Source organism: Phasianus colchicus, chromosome 5 (genome assembly GCF_987193195.1).
Source record: "Phasianus colchicus chromosome 5, bPhaCol1.hap1.1, whole genome shotgun sequence".
NCBI lineage: Eukaryota > Metazoa > Chordata > Aves > Galliformes > Phasianidae > Phasianus > Phasianus colchicus.
Genome location: NC_143440.1, coordinates 24,587,106 through 24,607,168, shown reverse-complemented (window position 1 = coordinate 24,607,168; position 20,063 = coordinate 24,587,106). Strand labels below are relative to the sequence as shown.

Below are 20,063 nucleotides of genomic sequence, written 5' to 3'. Positions count from 1 at the left end.
AGCCTTCACAGAATTGAAGGATTTTTGAGCAAGGCTGTCAGACAAGGAGGTACACTGTACTATATATCTGCTTTTCAGTATGGCAGATAAAAGAACCTGTATTCTTTTCCATATTTGCAGCAAAAAAAAAAAAGTTACATGGATGGGAAAAATAAACCTGCAGAAACAGCTTCACATAATGATTAGGGTGATTGATTTTGAATTACACACAAAAAATTAATATGCAATATCCAAGGAGTCCTTGGAATCACTAACTCCCATATTTTAACCCCATACTTTACGCCAGAGTAAGAGGCTCCAGAAGAGATCCAGTCAAACTTATTGAACAAGTGAAAATACAGTTTACCTCCATAAATCTAAACTTACTACATGTTCCAAAACAGAATGCACTCAAAAAGACCTTGAAATTAGCAAGTTCAACATCTATGACTTCTTCTACAAAGAATCTATTTCCACCAGTTAGAACAAAATTGTCATTCACCACTCAGAGACTCTTACACCAGAATACAATAAACATTTTCATTTTAGCTTAGAATTCATAGAATGCCACCCTAAAAACCCACTCATATCAATTTATCTGTTAATAACCTAATATTACAGTCTGTATATACATTACAGTCTTTATAAAATACTTTCTTGCAGACATGACTAAGTTTACAGTTGTCAGTTGTATTTAATAAGCAGTGAGATGACAGCAGTGACAGGCTAAACACAGGCAGTGCATGCAGAGAGATAACATCTTATTAGATCAAATAATACAGGTATAGCTTGTGTCTTCCTCCTCCCTCTGCCCATAGCAGCTGGTATAATGAAAGGATATTACTAATATCTATGAAAAAAACCCACTCTATTCCACATACTTAGATCAACTCTACAGCTATCACTACCAGAAACAAAATGTATTTATGAATTAATTCAAATGAGATTCTGGAGAAATTGCAGGCATTCTGAAGAAAATGAAATCAAGTTACTGAGGGCAAGAAGAGTTAGCTTAAATTTATGGGCCATATGCATACAAACAGCTTAGAGACCAAGGTTCCTGTGTCCTGTACACTAGACCATCAGGTAAGCAAAGCTGAAAAGATGTAACAGTGAATCCTAGAGGAGGAGACTCCTCAGAAGCCCAAAGATGACCTGTCTGGTAGGCACTCTGCACATGTACTAGACTTGTTCCTTGCCCACAGCTTTACATACAGTAAAACCAACTGGTGTTTAATGCTACCTCCACTTTTAACTTACCTGGACATCAAGAGTCAAGAAGAGAGACTGCATTAATTAAAACCAATTGCATTAATCAGTTTAGAAAGATAAAGCATTGAGGGAAATTGCTATTGCTTTTACATTGAGAGTAGTTCATTGGATACCAATAGAAAAGCATGAGCTGCATCCAGAGATACAAAGAAACAATTCTCTGTAACGCGTCAGATCAGGAGAAGCAGGGAAATCAGAACACCTGGACTAGGGCAAGAAAGAAACATATGACTCTGCTCAGGCAACAAAGTAAAAAGCAGGGATACAGGAGTCAAAAGGAGAAGAAAGAATTCTGCGCAAAACATTTCATTGTGTAGTCTCAGCAGAAATCAAATGAGTCAGGAGACAAGTTTCAGCTCAAAGGACCCTGCACAGCAGCTCCCTCTAATCAGCCAGGAGAAATAATGAAGCAGAGAAGGAAAAAGACAATGTCTTGAATGCACAGACAAGAATTCAGTATGAAACATTCAACCAACAAATTCAGCCACTATACAGTAAGGAATGAGCACTTCTCCTTGCTCAGTAAGAAATGAAAGACAACCAATGAGCTTGGTTCACTGAAGTGTTCCCTGACTGGGTGCTTTCACCACATGAATATTATCTACAGGGGAACACACTTCTCTGTGGGTATTTGCCTGACTCTGTGAATGGAGATTCTACTAGCTTTTCTTTTCCCTGCAGAACAAATTGCCTCCGATGAAGGGAATGGAGTAAAAGAAATAAAGGTCTGCTCTTGTGAAGCCCGCCTTACAAAATTGGCTCAGCAGCCAGCACATTTCTGCTTTTCCAGGCCAGGGTACTGCTTGAAAAAACCTACTAGTCAGTGACTCTTCTGCATTACCTTATTCCCCTTCATTTTCATCTTATACAAAGTCACAGTGACAGGGGAGATACTCATTCACCCTATAGTTCTGAATAATTGCTGGAGCATGAAACAACAGCTCCACAAAATAACACCCAGGAAAGAAAAAAAACAAACAACTATTCTACCACCACTTGAAAGGGATTAATGTCTTGCTTTTCTGGGAACAGTCTTACCAGCATTCTTCATAAAGGACTTCATGCTGACACAAAGGGCATGGAGCTTTAGCATCATGCCATCTCAAGCATGTGCAATTACAGCAAGCAAACAAGAAAATTCTGACAGTAATGAAGTTGACAGCATCCTCTGCTGGTAGGAACAACACAAAAGCCCAGATGTATGAGGGGCTCAAAGCTCCTCTCAAACAATACGCATCTCCCTACCACACTGTCTGTATGGACTACTTTTAGAACCATGTTCACAATAATCCCGTGTCTTAAGCATAATATACACGAAAAAGGAAAAAAAAAAATTAGTGAAATACTTAAAATACCAAAGGAAAAGTCTCCTACTTAAAGGGAATGACTGAAGACAAATGAGAACAGTCATTCTCTTTTCTTCTAGAATTCATTTTCAATTAAATGCCTGAGCTTTTAGTTTCCATGCCATCCTAAATGGCCTATTACTCTATTCCCATCTAATTAGAAAGGATTTGCTATAAATTTGTTCTCTGGGATCACTTTGGTATCACTAAAAGTCCAAAAGCCAATGTTAGAGAGCAGACTTAAAAGTCTGTCAGGAAAACTGTTCAGAAAGAAATACAGTGGCTTATAGAAGTGCAGTTCTAAGGTTAGGACGCAGGGCCATTCCTCATTTTGACATGAGAAGCCATTTGCTCTCCTTACAGGAAATTAAGCCTTAACACAGATTCACAAGCAAAAAGTCTTCCAAAAATGCAATCCCAGAAACTTCAAGTAAACTGACAAAATTGTATAGATACAACAAGTAAAAGTAATGGAACATGCTGGCTGTCTCCAATAGCCTCAGACTTCAGAACTAAGTTCTGCAAAGCCTCCTTGGTTGTTCTTAGTTATCTCAATATTTTAAAGCTCTAATATACTTTTGTCTCCTTATCAATTTTGCTACAAAACAAAATTCTCCTTTCCTCTGTTCAACAGTCCTTTAAATCTGGTTGAGATAGAATCATGTGCCAAGTTTGCCTGAAGCCTCTTTCATTTTTTGTAACAGAAACGACAAGATCAATTTGTAGCAATTCGCTTTCATTGAAGGACTGAATGAATGATCTAAACTTACCCCCTCAGATAGGAGGCCTGAGATGTCTTTGCTTAGTAAGCAGCAGGAGGCCACAAAGTGGTCCTTTGCTGACAACATACTAGCAAAAGGGCAAGACAGCATATGCACACTTACTCAAAATCTTCAAATTCCAGGTCATTTCCCTCTACAGACGGGCTTGGGTTCTCTGAAGCGGAAGAAGAGGAGGAGGAAGAGCGGAGCCGGTTCTGTTGGTATCGCATAGATCGCTGCCGAATACTGTCCCTCCGAGAAAGATACTGAATCATCCTCTGAGCATAATATGCAGCAGGAGATAACCTGAGCAAGAGAGAGATACATACAGACACTTGTTACAGAAGTATAGAATGACAGCCAACCTTGCCCTTCCGTGGGAGCTCCAAGACGGTATCAGCACAAAACAGGTTGGTTATATTTTATCCACAAATAAGACAGTGTAAGGAAAGAAAGAAAGTAAAACTAGTTTTCCCTTCATACATTTCACACCTACATGATTCTCCTGTTGTGCAAATATAAGCACTATAGAATATCTGTAAACAAAAACTTCAACCACAGAACAGAAATTCTTTTCCTAGAAGTCTTCAGAATCCATTCTTTCATTACCAGATCACACAACTAATCCCAGAAACCATCACTGGTAAGAAGCAAGACCACTCCCAGTCTGAATGCACAATACTAGCAATGCCAAACAGCACTAGTGTTCAAACAGTGAATCAAGGTGGTGCTGTCTTGAGAGTACTTTGTAGGAACAGTACAAAACATCAAGTGTGGAAAAAAAAGTTAAACTGTTTTCAATACTTTGTAACCCAAATGGTAAGGATTTCATATAATGATAGCTTTATCAGCCCCCCTAACTGTTCTGAGACTAGCACTGTGATTGAAACCCTGCACCCCACCTTTCTCTGCAATTAACTCTTAATCCTTTCACAAGTATAATTTGGCCTTTGTTTCCATCAGCCATCATGTACTAGTATCAGCCAGTTCCTTTGTGCTAAATGGGTAAAAATACAGTTTTCCCACCCTATGTACATCCACAATTTCTAGTGCACGCTTTCTGTGGCACAGTTATTCATTATCAAAGCCTAGAGACTTGAAGAATCATGGTCTTCACCTTTGAGTTAGACTTGAACAAAGATTTAGGGAAAGGGACAAACAACAAAACCTCAAAAACTGAAGACATTAACATGCCTATTCCTTTAACTTCTAGTTCTCCCATTCCATATATGTTTGATTTTCATTTTTTTCATCAATGCAAGTTACCAGACTATATTTTCATGACCCTGGTACATGCTGATCTCCTTTTCTGTAAAGGCATCACAGGCAAAAGACCGATAATAGAATGTACAGTCATACTTTTGTCTACAGATAAAAGTTTGAGCAGCTTTTAACAAAGAAAAAATGAAACAAAAACTTAAGTAAACAGGGAGTTATATAGAGATGAAAATACACTTTTTTGCAACCACATAAGAGGCAGACTTTCTGCTTTCCGTGAATGCTAACCATCTTCAGAACAGAGCTGTAACGTTAAGTCTTTTCACAACAGACCTCACTGTCATCCATGACAACTCTTAAGGTCATATTCACTCTCACTGTGGCCACCACTACGAAGGTTGACTGAGTTATACTACAACTAATGACAAAATGTAACTCCATAATCATCCTTTGATAATACGATTGTTATATGGCTTAGACTTTCTTCCCTGCCCACTCATCCCAATCCAAAGCAAGCTGTGCTGGTTCTATGGTGAAATACTACGATTAAGATGAATGAATATATTTACATCCACCAGCATGAGCAGCAAACAATCAGACCAAATCTGACAAAGTGCTCAGCTACTATCCCTAGTCATGTTTCACTGGAAATCTATATTTAATAGCATTTTGAGAGATTGCTCCCTAAAGCAGCACAAAAAAAAAAAAGTACTAATTCTCCAAGAGACTGATTGTTATTAATGTTGTTTTGGCTGCAGACAACCATCAAGGACAATCAATCTCCCATTCCTCCATACATTCAGGGCATGTAAGCAAAAAAGAAGGTAATGAGAAATATGTGGAGAGTAAGAGACACCTCTTCCTTGTTGTAAACTCCCCATACACTACCAGGCTGCTATTTCTTCAGCATAGCTAATCTGCAGGCAGACTAGAAGTTATGAGGTCTGCTAAGGTTCTCAACAGACAGCAAAAGTGGTAAGGAGAACCATACACATGCACTTTATTTTGGATGTTTCCTTTGTCTTTTACACACTGTTAGATGAGTTAAAGCTGTTCATGCTTTCATAATGTAAAAGACTTGGCTGTACATAGCATTTCTCTTTACCCTCTCTTAACTCCCCTGAAGACTTACCAGGCCAAGTATATAAAAAAAAAAATAAGCAAGGCCTTACAGAAATGCACATATAAACAAAAATCTGTTCTCTTCTTTGGCCTTTTGCATAATCCAATGTCTCTGCATATGCCAAGAAAATAAGTCTACAGTACAATATGTGCATATAGACAAAGAAAGGAACACAGGCACAAGGTAATACAAGAAAATACGATCAGTGGTCTCAGCAATCCAGAAGCATAATCATTTAAACCTTTTTCTTTGTTAATTGCACACACAGGGAGAATTTTAGAGAAAGACGCAAAGAATGAATTTTGCAGACATCTGATATTCTCAAGCCATGCAGCACATCACAAGAGAAACACAATGATTCTTGTTTGAAGAACATGAAAGAATAAGCAATAAAGACTGGCAATAACGGATGACTAGCAGCCAGATTCAGCTTCCTGACAGCATGTGGCATGCAAAATGGATAGACGATGAAGAGGATTTCCAAAGGTAAGACAAGAAGCTTAAGTCTGATACACAGAAAGAAAGGTGCAAGTGATAACATACAACAGTACAGGGGAGAAACATATTCAAGGCAATAGGCTAGGGAATTAATCTTTGCAGATGAGTGCACGCATAACAAAAAAAGTCATATTTGTCAGGCTGTATCTGTCTCCAGAATATGGTCATGACACAAATCAGAACTGAGAACCAACATAAGGGATTTAGCTGTCCTGGAGGGAGCAGAATGCTGCAAAGCAGCATAAGAAATACTGTTTAACATTGAAAATACCTCTTAAGTTCATTCAGCTACTGAATACAATTGTAAATCAGTCACTGCAGTGACTGCAGCTCATCTACCAGCTGGCTGAACACAAGCCAATCACAGTAGACTGCTTGATTCATTATTTCCCACCTAAGCTTCCGAAAAAAAAAAAAAAAGCAATGGCAAAGCACAAGTAGAGTTTACCCAATAATTCTTAACCCAAGTTTGCATCCCCAGGACAGTCAGCTGTATCTGACAACACCACAGGACCTGAATTAACCTAGTCTCTAGGTGACTGGACCCTGGGTACTGAAGCAGATGGTTTGGAGTAGAAGAGATGATACTGCCACAAGTAACAGACACAGAACAAGGCACTGAGTAGGAGAATTGCTGCTGTACAAAAACCAGAACCAAACAGCTCCTGTCTCATCCAGCAGCTATGTCACTGAGAGATGGGGTTTTCTCTGGGTACCTAGCTGCTGGCTGGCCAGTAAGAGGAACTGAAAGAATATGAGGATCTGAAAGAAATGTTTTACTACCATTAAGTTCAAGTATCTTACACAAAATGGCATTATGAGCATTAAAGAAACAGCTACTGCATTGCACAATGTCATCAGCTACAGTCAGATACCTGAACAACCTGGACAAGTTTACAGAGAACATGAAAATATTTTAAACAAAGAATGCTCCTCTTCACCTTTTCCCATTGTAGTGGCTTCAGAGGAAGGAAAAGTAAAAATCACAAGAACTTCAGCTGAAGGATGACTACACACAGCTGCCCAGAATGACCACAGCAAGAATCAGCATACCATACATGCAAGGGCACTAGGCTGCTCTGCAGACCTCCAAGCTCCCTAATGTCTCAGAAGGAAAGACAACACTCATCAACTCAGACTGATCTGATGATCAGGATATTCACATTACTATAACTCACACCCATGAATGTTTCTCAACCAGAAGACTTTTTAAAGTGGTTGCCTGACTGGTGACATTGATTTCCATGTTGATTACTACAGAAGCATAGCCATCACCAATGAATGCTTGAGCTGAAGGCAGCACTGGCAATGGACACCAACTTTTAGTTGCTTCCATTCCTTCAACTCAGAGACAACATTCAGGCTTGACAAACTGCCAACCTAAGCATTTCTTTTCCAGCAACTGATCCAGAAGCTTAGATTTTTCTAGAGATGCACTTACCAACCAGTCCTGTGTTCCTCTGTATATGTAGTCTGGAGGCATCTTGTGGAATATCTTTATTTAAAGTACTATAAGAGGTGGTCTTTTGATGCCAGCTCTATTTGATTCCTAAGCAGCTTGTTTCCTAAGCTTAATACATCTGATCTATGAAGAACAACCTAGAGTCAAAATGACCTTAGCATTCATTAGTTCACATTAGTTCAGCAAAGCCAATGAGAAACTCCACTGTACTCTACACCTGAATATTCATTCTAAGCCTGAGGTAACTTCAGAAACATCCTCCCTGCCTCATTCTTGACCTAGGCTGTTCAAATGCAGTGCCATTACAGAAAGGAGATGCTGAAACAAAAACAATTGAAACTAAATTCTTCAGAGCAAGGATGAAATTAAAAAAAAAAAAATCCATTGGAAATAACTAGGTCTTAAGGCGTATAGATCAAGTATTCTGTCTTTGTTTCACTTTCTCCAGTTTTTTTGCTGTTGTTGCTTTGTTTTTCTAAGAACATCTGAAAGTTCTAAGTTTCCTGTTACAAACTTATGATGCTACAGAAAACTCAAACAGTAGCATTCCATTTATTCACCTCCCTCCAATTTCTAACAAGGTCAAGTGACAATTAAAAAGATTCTACTACCCTAGCACACCAGAAAGATTTATTAAGGAAAATAACTCATCTCACTCTCTACTCAAAATTTCCAGCTCACGCTGATTAACATTATGTACCTCATTCTCTGAAAAAGATAAAGTGGCACTGAGTGGAACAAATTAAACCTCTTAGAGGTTTCAACATTGGACTGTTCTTCCTAAGATCCTTATAAACTCACACTACTATACCTTCTATAGGATTAAAAAAAAAAGGCTGAACTTTCACAAGAAGAATGCTGTATCAGTTCAAAAATAGCTTCAAGTATAAAAATACTTTTGGCAATGCTCTTTCTTATGCTAGGACATGTCTCACACAGTCATCCCTTTTCATACACTTTACTGAGCTTCATCATGGGAGAGATCTCACACAGGAGGAAAAAACAAATCAGTAACCTAAGCAGGCACTCCTGCTTTTTTTCCTATTTAAACTACAATTCCCGAGAGCAAGAACCATTTTTTACAATATCTGCTCAAGAAATCTGCTAAAAATCAAGCAATCAAGAAAATGCTGTATTATGCATTCCAGAAAATAAGGACTGGTGTATTTCCAGACATTTAACAGCACTTATCCACAAACTGACCTAAATGTAGTAGTATACTTTTACTAATATTTGTAAAATACCATTTTCATCTCTCCAGGTGAATCAACCCTCTACATACCATTTAATCAATGTTCATCCAGAAAGCTTTTACATTTATCAGCTTTGCTCTGATACTCAGTTGTCAAGACCTTGACACGTTTTCCAATGACCTCACACATAGGCAGCACACTCTACCTTACACCTCACTCACAGACAGTTTTACATCACCTCTAAGCCTCTGAGCCATCTTCGTAGAGCAAATTTCTTCACAATAGGTGGAAAAAGGCTTAATATAATACTTCACTTCTATAAAGATTTACTTATACAGCGTCAGCAAAGAGTTGCCTACTAGCATAATTATACTGCTTGGCTAGTTTGTAACATCACTTCTTATTTCAAAATCCGTACTTGAAGTGTTGTCCGAATAAAAACATAGGCTGTTGTCAACGTAGAAAAGAACAAAATGAAACTACTCCAGCAACTTAGATATTTAATTTTGATACTCTGCTATACCCATACTATTCTCTTTTATGATAAATCCTAGTTTATGCATGCAATTACACCAGAGGTTCCTTAAGAGTCTAAATGATTAAAATTCACTCAATTTTCCTCATTCATAGCTTTGTTAAACCCATCTAATGAAAGCTCATTTTGTTGTAAGTTAGTTTTTGAAAGCTTCCATAGCTGCTTGCTGTTAACAATTCTATCATCTCTTCTGACAGTCTGTGGGTCACAACATCCCATCTGTTGCTTTCTTAATACACGAAGTGGTAACTGCAAAGATCACTTGTTTCCATTTTTGATAACTCTACCATGTTTGCTTTTTCTAGTCTTCTACAACACTCCCACCTCTTCTGGAGATTAAGCAGCACTACAGGTGTTTCCATGTCTAATGTCAATGATTCATGACTCTTCAGATATAATTGTCAATAATTTGTTCTCAGTTAAGTATACTTAACATTCTGGTTGTGCTCTCTCATACAGATACACTTGCAGAGACATTTCATTCTTCCAAGCACACTGCCTGTTCTCAGCTGTCTTTACTGCAGTCTCCCTTGATCCCAAATAGACAATTTATTTTTTTCTTCATTTTTCTTCAGAAGATATTTCTGATGCATTTATAACATCTCATTTACTGTTGCACCTGTTTGCCACCTAGTGTTCTCCATCTCAAATGATTTCAGGAATCTTTATGTGCTTACCTCAACAGCAATTTCCTTCTCATTTCCTCATTCACCTCAAGGCCTAATGACTTTTTCACATTCAGTTTGAGCTCTGTCTCTATAGCAAGTCAGTAGGGAGGAGATAGGACCTATACTAGGATCACTCTCAAAGGATTCAGGGATATTTGTAATCTTGTCCATGAAACTAAAATGCCTTCAAATTGCGTTTAGCTCTTACCTGGCTGGATCTGGATAGATTGGATGTTCCCGGGACCCTGCTCCATCATAGCGAGATAACGAAATGAGGGAAGACTCCAGCAACCTCCTAAAAATAAAATTTAAAAAAAAATAAAAAAAAATTGAAGTCCTCCTATGAAGTCTCTCCGGCTTATGTCCTATTTTCTAAAGTCTCTTAGAACTACTTCCACCATTGGTGCAGAGAATTCTGCAACACACTAAATCAGTGACTGATGACGTGTTTTTGCCACGTAGCTATACAAACAGTAACATCTTCACTATACAAAAGAAAGAATACCTCAAGTAAGAAGAGTCATCCCAAACCAACTACCACATTTCAAGAGAAGGATGCAGATGTCATTTCTGCTTTGGAGACAAGCTATCCCAATTTGCCAGATCCACAAAACTGGCTAACGAGCATGGGACATAGTTCGCAACAGAGACTAAGGGCACTGTTGGCAAATATTCACAATATGATATTCAGTCTTAGACTCAGGGCTCAGGAGGAGGTTTTTGGACACAAAAGTGTTCATTTCCTCTGTATCTTAATCAGTCACTGGGAGAGATATCAAATATTCACTCAAGAAGTAAATGTATGCAAATGCAGCCAGACAGCTTGAATATGTGAGAAGGAAGTCTGAGTCATGAAGGCAGCAGAATCAAAGTATATAACAGGAACATGTCCTCCACCACAGCTTCTACGTGCACCTCTATGAAGCTTCTTGCCACAGAGCGGAGGATGACATTGTTTCAAGGCTGACTCAGTCGAGCCTGCTGCAGCCATTACATTAACACTTACAAGAGAGATGATTTTGAGTGAGTTTGGAGAGTGGAAAAATCAACTACTAAAGTTTATAATGCGTCTGAGTTTCCTTTCAAGTCTTTTTGCCTTGGAGCTCCTGCTAAATTCTGTTTTCCAGTCATTGTAAATCAAATGAAAATTGTTATGGTTTGAAAGTCAAAGAGATCCGACACCACATCTGTTCTACTCACCCCCCACACACTTGGCGAGAAAGGTCTGAATCTATCAGTCTTAGCCTCACATTCCTCCTTTGCAGTTAGCATTTGCAATGCAGGACACCAAATGTCAACACAGGAAGCAAGATGGTGGACCAGATCTACATCCAACTTCCCACCTTCTGGACAGCAAGTCATAATATCACAAGAGAACAGAGCTACTGAGAGCATAAGCCTACCCAGAATCTCTCAGGTAAGCACAGCAGGAATGCAAATGACATATGTTTTTCCCAGTAGCAGACTTACCCCTCCTCCCATCAGAATCACAAGATAGATCTGGATTGCCTTCCAGGAATAAAACAAATGAATAAAATCTTAGTTTTAAATTTTAAATCTAGAACACACGGAGAAGCACAAGATCGCTTCAGTTACTTGGCATGCCCTGGCTCCAGAGACTCAGTGCTTGCTACAAAGCACTAGGACTTCACAGGAGGTAAAGAATCCTATTCACTCTGGCACAAAGCTGTCTGGACATTATCTCTCTTATTCAAGAATAGTTATTAAATCTCTTATTGAAATGAATTAATTCCCCAAGTCACTGAATCTAAAGCTCTCACCTTCAACACTGCTAGAAACTGCGAATTCCATAGCTCCCCAGAAAGTTACAATACTTTAATCCTGGCTCACCAAAATCTCTCTCCTGCTCCAAGTACAGAAGTTCATACATGCAAAAGCAGCCAATCCAAAATTAATGGTACAACAGTTTTATACAGCAGACCTACAACCACTAGAACCCAACACAGATAAACAGCTTTTATTACTTCTGAAAGGCAGAGACAGATGACTGGATGATTTGTCATGAGCAGAACTGATACCTGCAATGGTTTTGTTTTAGCGTGGTTTTTTTTTTGTCTGCTTTCATGGGCTGCTTGCACACACACAGCTCTCCAAACTCAGCAGCCTGCAATAATCCTACTGACCAGCCCCATCTAATTTCTGCACAAGCACTGCTCTCCAAAACCCAGAGCAGTTTATTCTAAGTCTGCATAAATAGCTTAATGTTCTACAAATGATGCTTCAAACAAAACAGCAAAACCAGGAACATTTCCTTGTTCCATGTGCCAGGCCCAAATGTGCAGCAAGACAAACAGTGTCCCACAGCCCACATTCAGTCCATGCAGCATCACACACCCCACAGCCCAGCATCTGGCAATCTGGTGTGCAAGGGGAGGCTTAGAGCAGTCTCTTTTAGAAGCTTTGCCCTGCAGTGACAGCAGTCCCATGCATGTCAGCTGTGGAGCTTTGAACAAGAAGCAGTAGCAAGGCACACAGTACCTTGGGATAATCATACCAAGAGGCACTCTGATTGAAAACACAGTTTAGACCCTATCTGATTCTTGAAATAAAATATGAAGAGCCTTGCTTCACAAGGTAATTATCATCTCCAACGAAAACCATTAAGTGTTACTTCAGGTAAAACATAAACCAGCAATTGACTGAGCCACAGACTGACACCCAACACCCAATTATCCAGGTAAACAGACTTCCTAGAGGCTTCACAGCCATGTGATTTTACCTCGTCAGCTTGGAACATGAAGCAACAGAAGCTGTTGAGGGATGACAGATACGCTTCATTAAGTGCCATCCATAGGATGCACTGAGACTGCAGAGTTGAACAGTCTCAGTTAATGCAGTCCTTCAAGAGTCTTCCAAGTCTGCCAGCACCAAAGACACCTCCTGCACTACATCACAGCAAGGTACACAAACCACTCAGTAGGGCCACATTGAAACCACATGGACGAAGATAATTCTGCTAAGAAACTGCTAAAGGTTGTAGATTCTTAATTATCCTACAACTGTGCCGTCTCAAATTACTAAGAGCAACAAACAGGTGGAAATCAATATATATGACAGGAAAAAAAGCAAAACAAAAAAGGCAAAGTACAATCTCCTGAGATCCAGATGGATCTCTGCACTTAATGCTCCCAAGAATAACAAACTCCGTACTAAAACCTGAGTACTGAACACACATAACATCTATTACTTAACTAACTCATTCTAGACTAAGCTCTTGAGGCTCAAGTTACAGATTTGAATGCATCTGCTACTTACAAACAGGTCCAATGATAGATACACTGCTATAATCATCAATAACATGTCTAATTTGATACAGATAGTGTAACCTACTGTCCCCAAGGAAGCAGATAAATGTTTTTAAACTAATTCATGTTGCATTCTACAGTAGTCTTAGATGCTGCATTTGCAGTTTTTGCCATCCTAAGTCCCAAAAGGGGCACAGAGTGCATGTTTTAGGTAAGTCCAGTGTCTAACATAGCCCAGTAGCCTACCAAAGTATACATTACTCAGGTTAGTAGCAATTTTATTAAGGAGGGTAAAGACAATGCACAGACAAGTAGCAGCAGATACAAGACACTGCTAGCCAGTAAATGTCTGTTTCCAGCAGAGAAGCATGCAAAGAGAGAACAAAAATACACATCTCTTGCACCTTCTTTGGAAACGTTTCAGTAGATCATGCCTGACACTCAAATCCTTTCTGGAGCTTACAGAATCCTCTTCCTCTCCTCCTTGCTGCATTCCCCCTCCCCCCCCCCCCCCCGGCTCCCAATTTTTGCTACCCAGATATATAACAGGCTAACACCAGGCTTTGTACAAGCAACTGCTCCACTATCTCTGTCTAGACAATATGAAATTGTCACAAATGACATCTAAAGTACAATTAGCAGAAAAACTGCAATTTCCACTCTCCTCCCCCGCTCACCAGGAAAAATCACACATTATCATCCTCCAGGTTGTCAGTCACTGCCACGATGATGAGAATTAACTCTGCTCACCCTGGGAGATGCTTCTGGCCCAGCCTGCTAAATTTGGAGGAGGGGGATTGCAGTTCTTTGTCAGTTTTGTTGTTGTTGTTTTTAAAACTACTACAAGAAGATATAAACTGCCTTTTCATCAGCACTGGTGTCTCACGAAATGTCTTTTCCATCAGACATCAGAACTATTAGACTGCCACTCTATATGCACTCCATTCACTTGTGGCTGCAAACAGCAGCAATCATTACTGTAGGGGAAAAGGAAGCGAAGGCCGAGTTACAGAAAGCCTTCAACTAAGAGCATGAGGGATAACATGGATGTGCTAAATGCTATAAATGAAAAAGGAAAATTTCTCAGGATTGAAGCAGCTGAATGCCAGAAGATGCAGCACGAGGGGGAAAAAAGTTAGGATGTAATCTCCTGCAAGCACATCAACCACCAGACTGTGCCATACTCCCTGGGGGCGAGGATCACCACGAAAGCCTCCTGGGACAAAATGATTCATCCAGGCATGCTTTGAGAAGATACTTAAATGCAGCAATTTAACTTCTTAGCGACAGATTCTAGCAATATGCAGTTCCTTACACCAAATCTTGGATTTGCTGTCATAGCACGTGTATTACTGAGCAGTGCTTCTATCCAAACACCAAACACAGAGGGAAGGGCTCTCCTCTCCTTCCAAAAGGGATGCACTCACACAGCACGAGGCTGTTTCCTTAAAGCCAAAAGATTGTTCAATCAGCTTCATCCTCCTAAGCTGCTACTGCACAGCAGTGTCTTAGTTTTGGCTGGGATGGAATTGTTTTCTTCAGTGTCCAGTATGATTCTGTTTCTGTTTCTAGGAGAAAAACAATGCTGATAACACACTGATGTTGGTAGTTGCTGCTAAGCAGTGTTGTACAGAACCAAGGCCACTCTCAGCTAAGGGCACAGGGAGTTGGGAAGGAACAGATTTAGGACAGCTGGCTTAAACCAGCCAAAGAGATTTTCCATACCATATAACATCATGCAGAAGGAGTTCTGAAGGGGGTGGGAGCTCATCTTGTGCTCTTCCACTGCTTGGAGGCTAGCTGGGCATCAGTCAGGGAGTGGTGAGCAATTGCTTGTGCATCATTTAAACAAGAACAACCAGAAGAAACCAGTGCAAAAAAGCACACTAAGGGCAGCACACACTCCTACCCTTCAGACAGCCCCAGCCTTCAGCTATGAAGTGGGCCTAAGACAGCATTTCTTAATTATCTCTTGCAGGAGTATACTGACAATTCTAGCAGCTTCTGTGAACTTCCTTCTCTGGTTCTACGTCTCCCCTGGTTTTACATTCCCTGCCACTCACTGGGAGGTGCTGTTACAGCACTACACCCACATCCTTTTCTCAGCTCTTCGACTTACAGTTAGCAGTCAGCTCTCTCGAGCGACTGTCCGTATGGATCTGTTCCTAATGATCGTAAAAAACAACAACAGTTAAAAACAAGAGGAGGATAACAAAGGAATCTAATGATCAACAGAAAGCAAGAAAGCTGAAGCATGAAGACAGATGAACGGTCTCCATCTCTCCAACAGTAATGCTACCCACTCTCAAATCCTAGGCTCATTTATTAGCTGCTAACAAGTCCAATTAATTCTTGGAGATCACTTATAGTCTCAGTAGAAGATTAGAAGTGGGGCTATGATGAACAAAAACCTAATCCAAACCGATCCAATGGTTTCAGTTATTTTCCCCTTTCCCTTTTCTCTGAAGAACAGGGTCAAATTATTTCACCATAGAACTCCGTATTGCCTTGCCTAATTTCAAAAAAACAAATGAAGTCACATATACAGAAACCATTAGGCATTTTTTAGCTTTTGTAGAACTCCAAATATTATTGCTATCACCAGTTTTATATTCAAGCTTAAAGCAAAAAAGCAATCAGTATGCAATCTTAAAGATTGCCTGAAAAGATGATTTCTAAAATTAAGTCCTTTACAGAATCTACTCTGATACCTCTAAGCTCACATTTCTAGACTTATTTCAACTTTTGCATGACTATGGTTAGTCACAGCAAGCTTGGCATCAAGACTGAGTTAAGACAGACCACAAGCAGATGACTAGAAGTGAAAAAATGGTCAAACAAGAATACGCTTTTCTTATGGCAGCTGTAAGCTCCTGCAAGATATGACACCCAGATAAATCTGAGAGAGATCCCTCAGTCAGTACTGATGAAAATCTAAATAATTACCTAGTCTCACAGCTGTGAGTTAGCTCCTCCAACCCCTTGTTCATATCTGTGTTGTGCAACTCCTCCTCCCCAATAAAGAGCAAGAGCTTGTGGCTGCCTTCCTTATAGTTATCTAAGCACCACTAGGCATTCTTTCACTCATATGGGGTTTAGGTGATTTTTTTTGTTTGTTTTTGGGGAGAAGAGTTAGAAGAGTTACTTAATACAATGAATGCCTTTTAGGGTCTTCTTTCTTTAGGGGAAGGAGGGAACAGTGACAGCAAAGATACAAACACAATTACAGATATCTTCCAAACACGGTCTTTGTAGAACACTTTGGTCTGCTTGGGAAAAAGAGTTTGTGCTAATTCTGATGGGTGGATGAAGACCGAGAAGACAGTGTGGCATTCTCAGAAAATCAGAATCTATTTTTCTGAAAGAGAAGGTTGTATACAAGACAAATTCTTGTGAAAAATATTTTCTTCCTTCACTGACTCAGTGTAAGAATCCTGTAGAAAGCAAATTCTAAGTATATTTTAGAAAATAGACAGCATGTCAGGTGTTCAGCTAGGATGGAAATGAGTCTATTGGGAAGGAGCATAGGGAAAAGAAGTTACAGGAAATAAAGAACTGCAGGCAAAAGTACGAGCAGTAGAAATAAATGTTTGGATTTAAGTTCCCTTAATCATGAGGCAAGGAGCAGACAGCTTCAAGAACATTTAACTGTTTTGCATTTAACAATGTCCATTGAATTAGACGGTAATACTACATAGATTCTGTTATTACTGCACTTCAAGCTCCACTTACCACCAGATGACACAGGAACTACACAGCACCTTTAAGCTCATCACAGGGAAGGTCAATGGCTCTGAGGAAGATGATGAATTCTCTTAAGTGGACCCAAAGTCACATTCTTAATCTATTATTTCACCTGCTGATAAAGGTCATGCATCAGAACAAAAGATGAGGGAGCATTACGCAGAGGTCCTCATCACACAGCACCCGAGGAACAATTAATGTGTTATTTCAACAGGCAAGAGAAGCACATATCCATGACAGATATTAAAAGAACAGCTACAACTGCATTGATTAGTTTGGCAATAACTCTCAGAGGAAAAAAGAACGATGAAAGATCCTATACTTATTATACCATAGCAAGACTTAAGCAGAGGAAGAAATGTATACAACAACATGAGCTACTGCACATGCTGTTTTGCTCTATAGTAGTAGATTTATAACTGCACTCAGGATGGGACAAGCCAAGCTGAAGACAAACATTCCTACACAGACTCTTACCAACATGTGATTATGTACCAGAAATACAGCCAATGGCCAGGTCATAGCCATCATGGCTATGAAGAAAAGGCCTGAAAGCAAGGCCAGAAGATAGCCAACACACTGAACTCCCTGAGCCTGCAGACTGCTTTATTCTTCTGAGGGCTCTTCTACCTGCACTCACATGCATAGCATATGCCCCAAACTCTCCTCATTCAGGGAGACTGCAACAGCACAGATTATGCGGACAGCAAAAATCTCTGCATAACCATGCACACAGATCTGCATCAGCTTCTGGGAGAATTACATAGGACTCCCACTTCTCCATAGGGAATTGAAGAGGAGGTATCTTTCTTGAGGGGGCAAGAACTATACTGCTATCTCTGTGGGTTTCTAAGTGTATGAAAACAGAGGTCCCACTGCACATCAATCACTTCATTTAAAATACTCTTGGGCAGGCTGAAATAATGAAAAGACCCAGGGTCAAGAGACGACCTGCAGGACTGTTCAGCCATTTACCCCAGCCCTCCCACCTCGTGAAGACGGGGGAAGGATTTGATACTAACGCATTCTGGGCAGAAAAATGAATCAGTTTCCTGGCAGATACTAAACCCTGTTTATTCACAGACTTCAGCTCCAGCAGGTGCTTTCTTGAGAAGAGAAAGGGAGGGCGTCAGTTACATCACACAGACAGCCATTTGGCGCAATCAGTTAAATATGTATGTGCAAAATGTTTAAAATGCATGTTAGTTATTCAACAGACCAGAATGGCTCAACTGGAGAAATCAAGAATCATCACTATTTTGGTTACAGTTGTATTACTGAGTCACATCACAGGTCCCTCTCTTTCCCTCTCCACTTGCTCCAGGCCCAAGGAGTGAATGTGCGCTCCACTGCAAATTCTCGGGCCCAGATTCTCTAATAAGGAGCGAGTAATTGGATGAGGGCAATTTGTCCCCAGGCTCACTGTGCTGTGTGCATTCATAAAGAGCGTGAAAAATGAGCATGAGCATGCAATATATGTAAGTGACTGCACATCTAACGATTAAGGGCTCCTATTAGCATTAAAAAGAGGCACATTCTACCATCAACATCTCCAACCAAATCCACCTCACACTCAAGAAAGCTCCAAAAATCCTTTACCGAAGCAAGCAGGTCTAAAACAGGAGGTCTGAAAGCCTGCTGACAACTAATTTATTGGTGAAAGAAAAACTAAGATATGGTGTTCATGTTACTTATTTCAAGCTAGACAATTGATACTGAGAAATCAGAGCTAGAGAAGTTAACCATCTCAAAGACCACTATTAATTGTAAGTTCAGAGTAATCTCCTACACAGAATATCACATGCACAAACCCAGCATACATACGTTAACAGGTGAACAGAAGCAACCTCTCCAGAGCAAGTGAGCCTACCTGGACCTGCTGTCCATGATGCTGTAGTGGGAGCATGAGCGTGCGTGGAAGCCCCATGCAGACAACACAGGAAATGGACAACCTAACAAAGAACAGCTTCCAAGGGAAGAAAGCCATGCACACTTCTCCAGACCTGTAGGAAAGCTGTTTTATGATGTCTCAGATAGTTGTCTTCCAACTTCCAAGCAACCTGCGTTAAAGATCTTTATTTCATGGTCATCTCTTACTGGCCTCCCTACAAATAAATAGAAACCTCAAGCACCAAAACCTTACCTGCAGGGGAAGCAATAACGTAACACAGTTTGAAAGCATGCAGCTCTTCCATTTTAATAAAGGAAAAAAAACTTATGTCCAATTTCTCTTGCTACCATCCAGGAGCAGAAAGACAAGTGAACAAGAAGACAAGTCATAAAACAGTTCCTTCACAGAGATCTGTAGGGAAGCAAGTCTTCATTTCCCTGAGACTGAAAGAAAGCGAAGTTTAGCTATTTCTTCTATTGGTGAACCCTTGATTCTAGGCCTGGCTGACAAGAAAGAGGTAAGAGAAAGGAAGTGGTTTAGCTGAGAAAACTCCATTAAGGTATTTGATAAGGCAGTGTTGCTTTTGTACATGCTCAATTTGCAAGCAAAGCTGCTGCAAGAATCTGCTACAGCCACTGCTGCATATTTAAATTCAGACCAACAAAAAGAAAAGAAGGCTTAAGCCTTTTCCTAAATTTGGCAAAGACTGCCCATGGTCAGCTTTCTGAAGTCCAGTGGGAAGCTCAGCAACATGGAGTAACTTCCATTAGTCACTGCAAGAATGAAAGCACAGGAATCATTCTTTCCCCTCAAGCAATTCTCAGTAAGGAAGTAGAAAAGCAACCTTACATTATTCTTCAGTCAGGAAACCGGTCGTCAAAGGCAGAGGGAGGAACGAGAGGATGCATCTTTCACTTGTCCTTCTACATAACAACTCACAGAATATCCACGAGCTCAAACTTCTAACATCTCAGTAAAACAAAGTCTTTCCTGTCTACGTAAATAGCGCACTTGGTTTGGAAAAAAACACCAAAGCATGACAGTGGCAGAAAACCTCCAGAGCTGGCACAGAGCTGCCCACTTAGGTACCACTATAGCCTCTCCAGC

The 20,063-nt window shown here is 40.1% G+C and overlaps 1 protein-coding gene across 5 annotated transcripts in view; it reads right to left on the bottom strand.

Moving 5' to 3' along the window:
* AMBRA1 (autophagy and beclin 1 regulator 1) overlaps positions 1-20,063 on the bottom strand; it is a 124,760-nt gene that overhangs the window by 83,753 nt on the left and 20,944 nt on the right. For all 5 annotated transcript variants that reach the window (XM_090140931.1, XM_031593457.2, XM_090140934.1 and 2 more), the window contains 2 exons: positions 10,264-10,350; positions 3,482-3,664 (listed from right to left, as the gene is read on the bottom strand). In XM_090140931.1, coding sequence (XP_089997057.1) covers positions 3,482-3,664; positions 10,264-10,350 — 270 coding nt within the window. The remainder of the gene's footprint in view (positions 1-3,481; positions 3,665-10,263; positions 10,351-20,063) is intronic.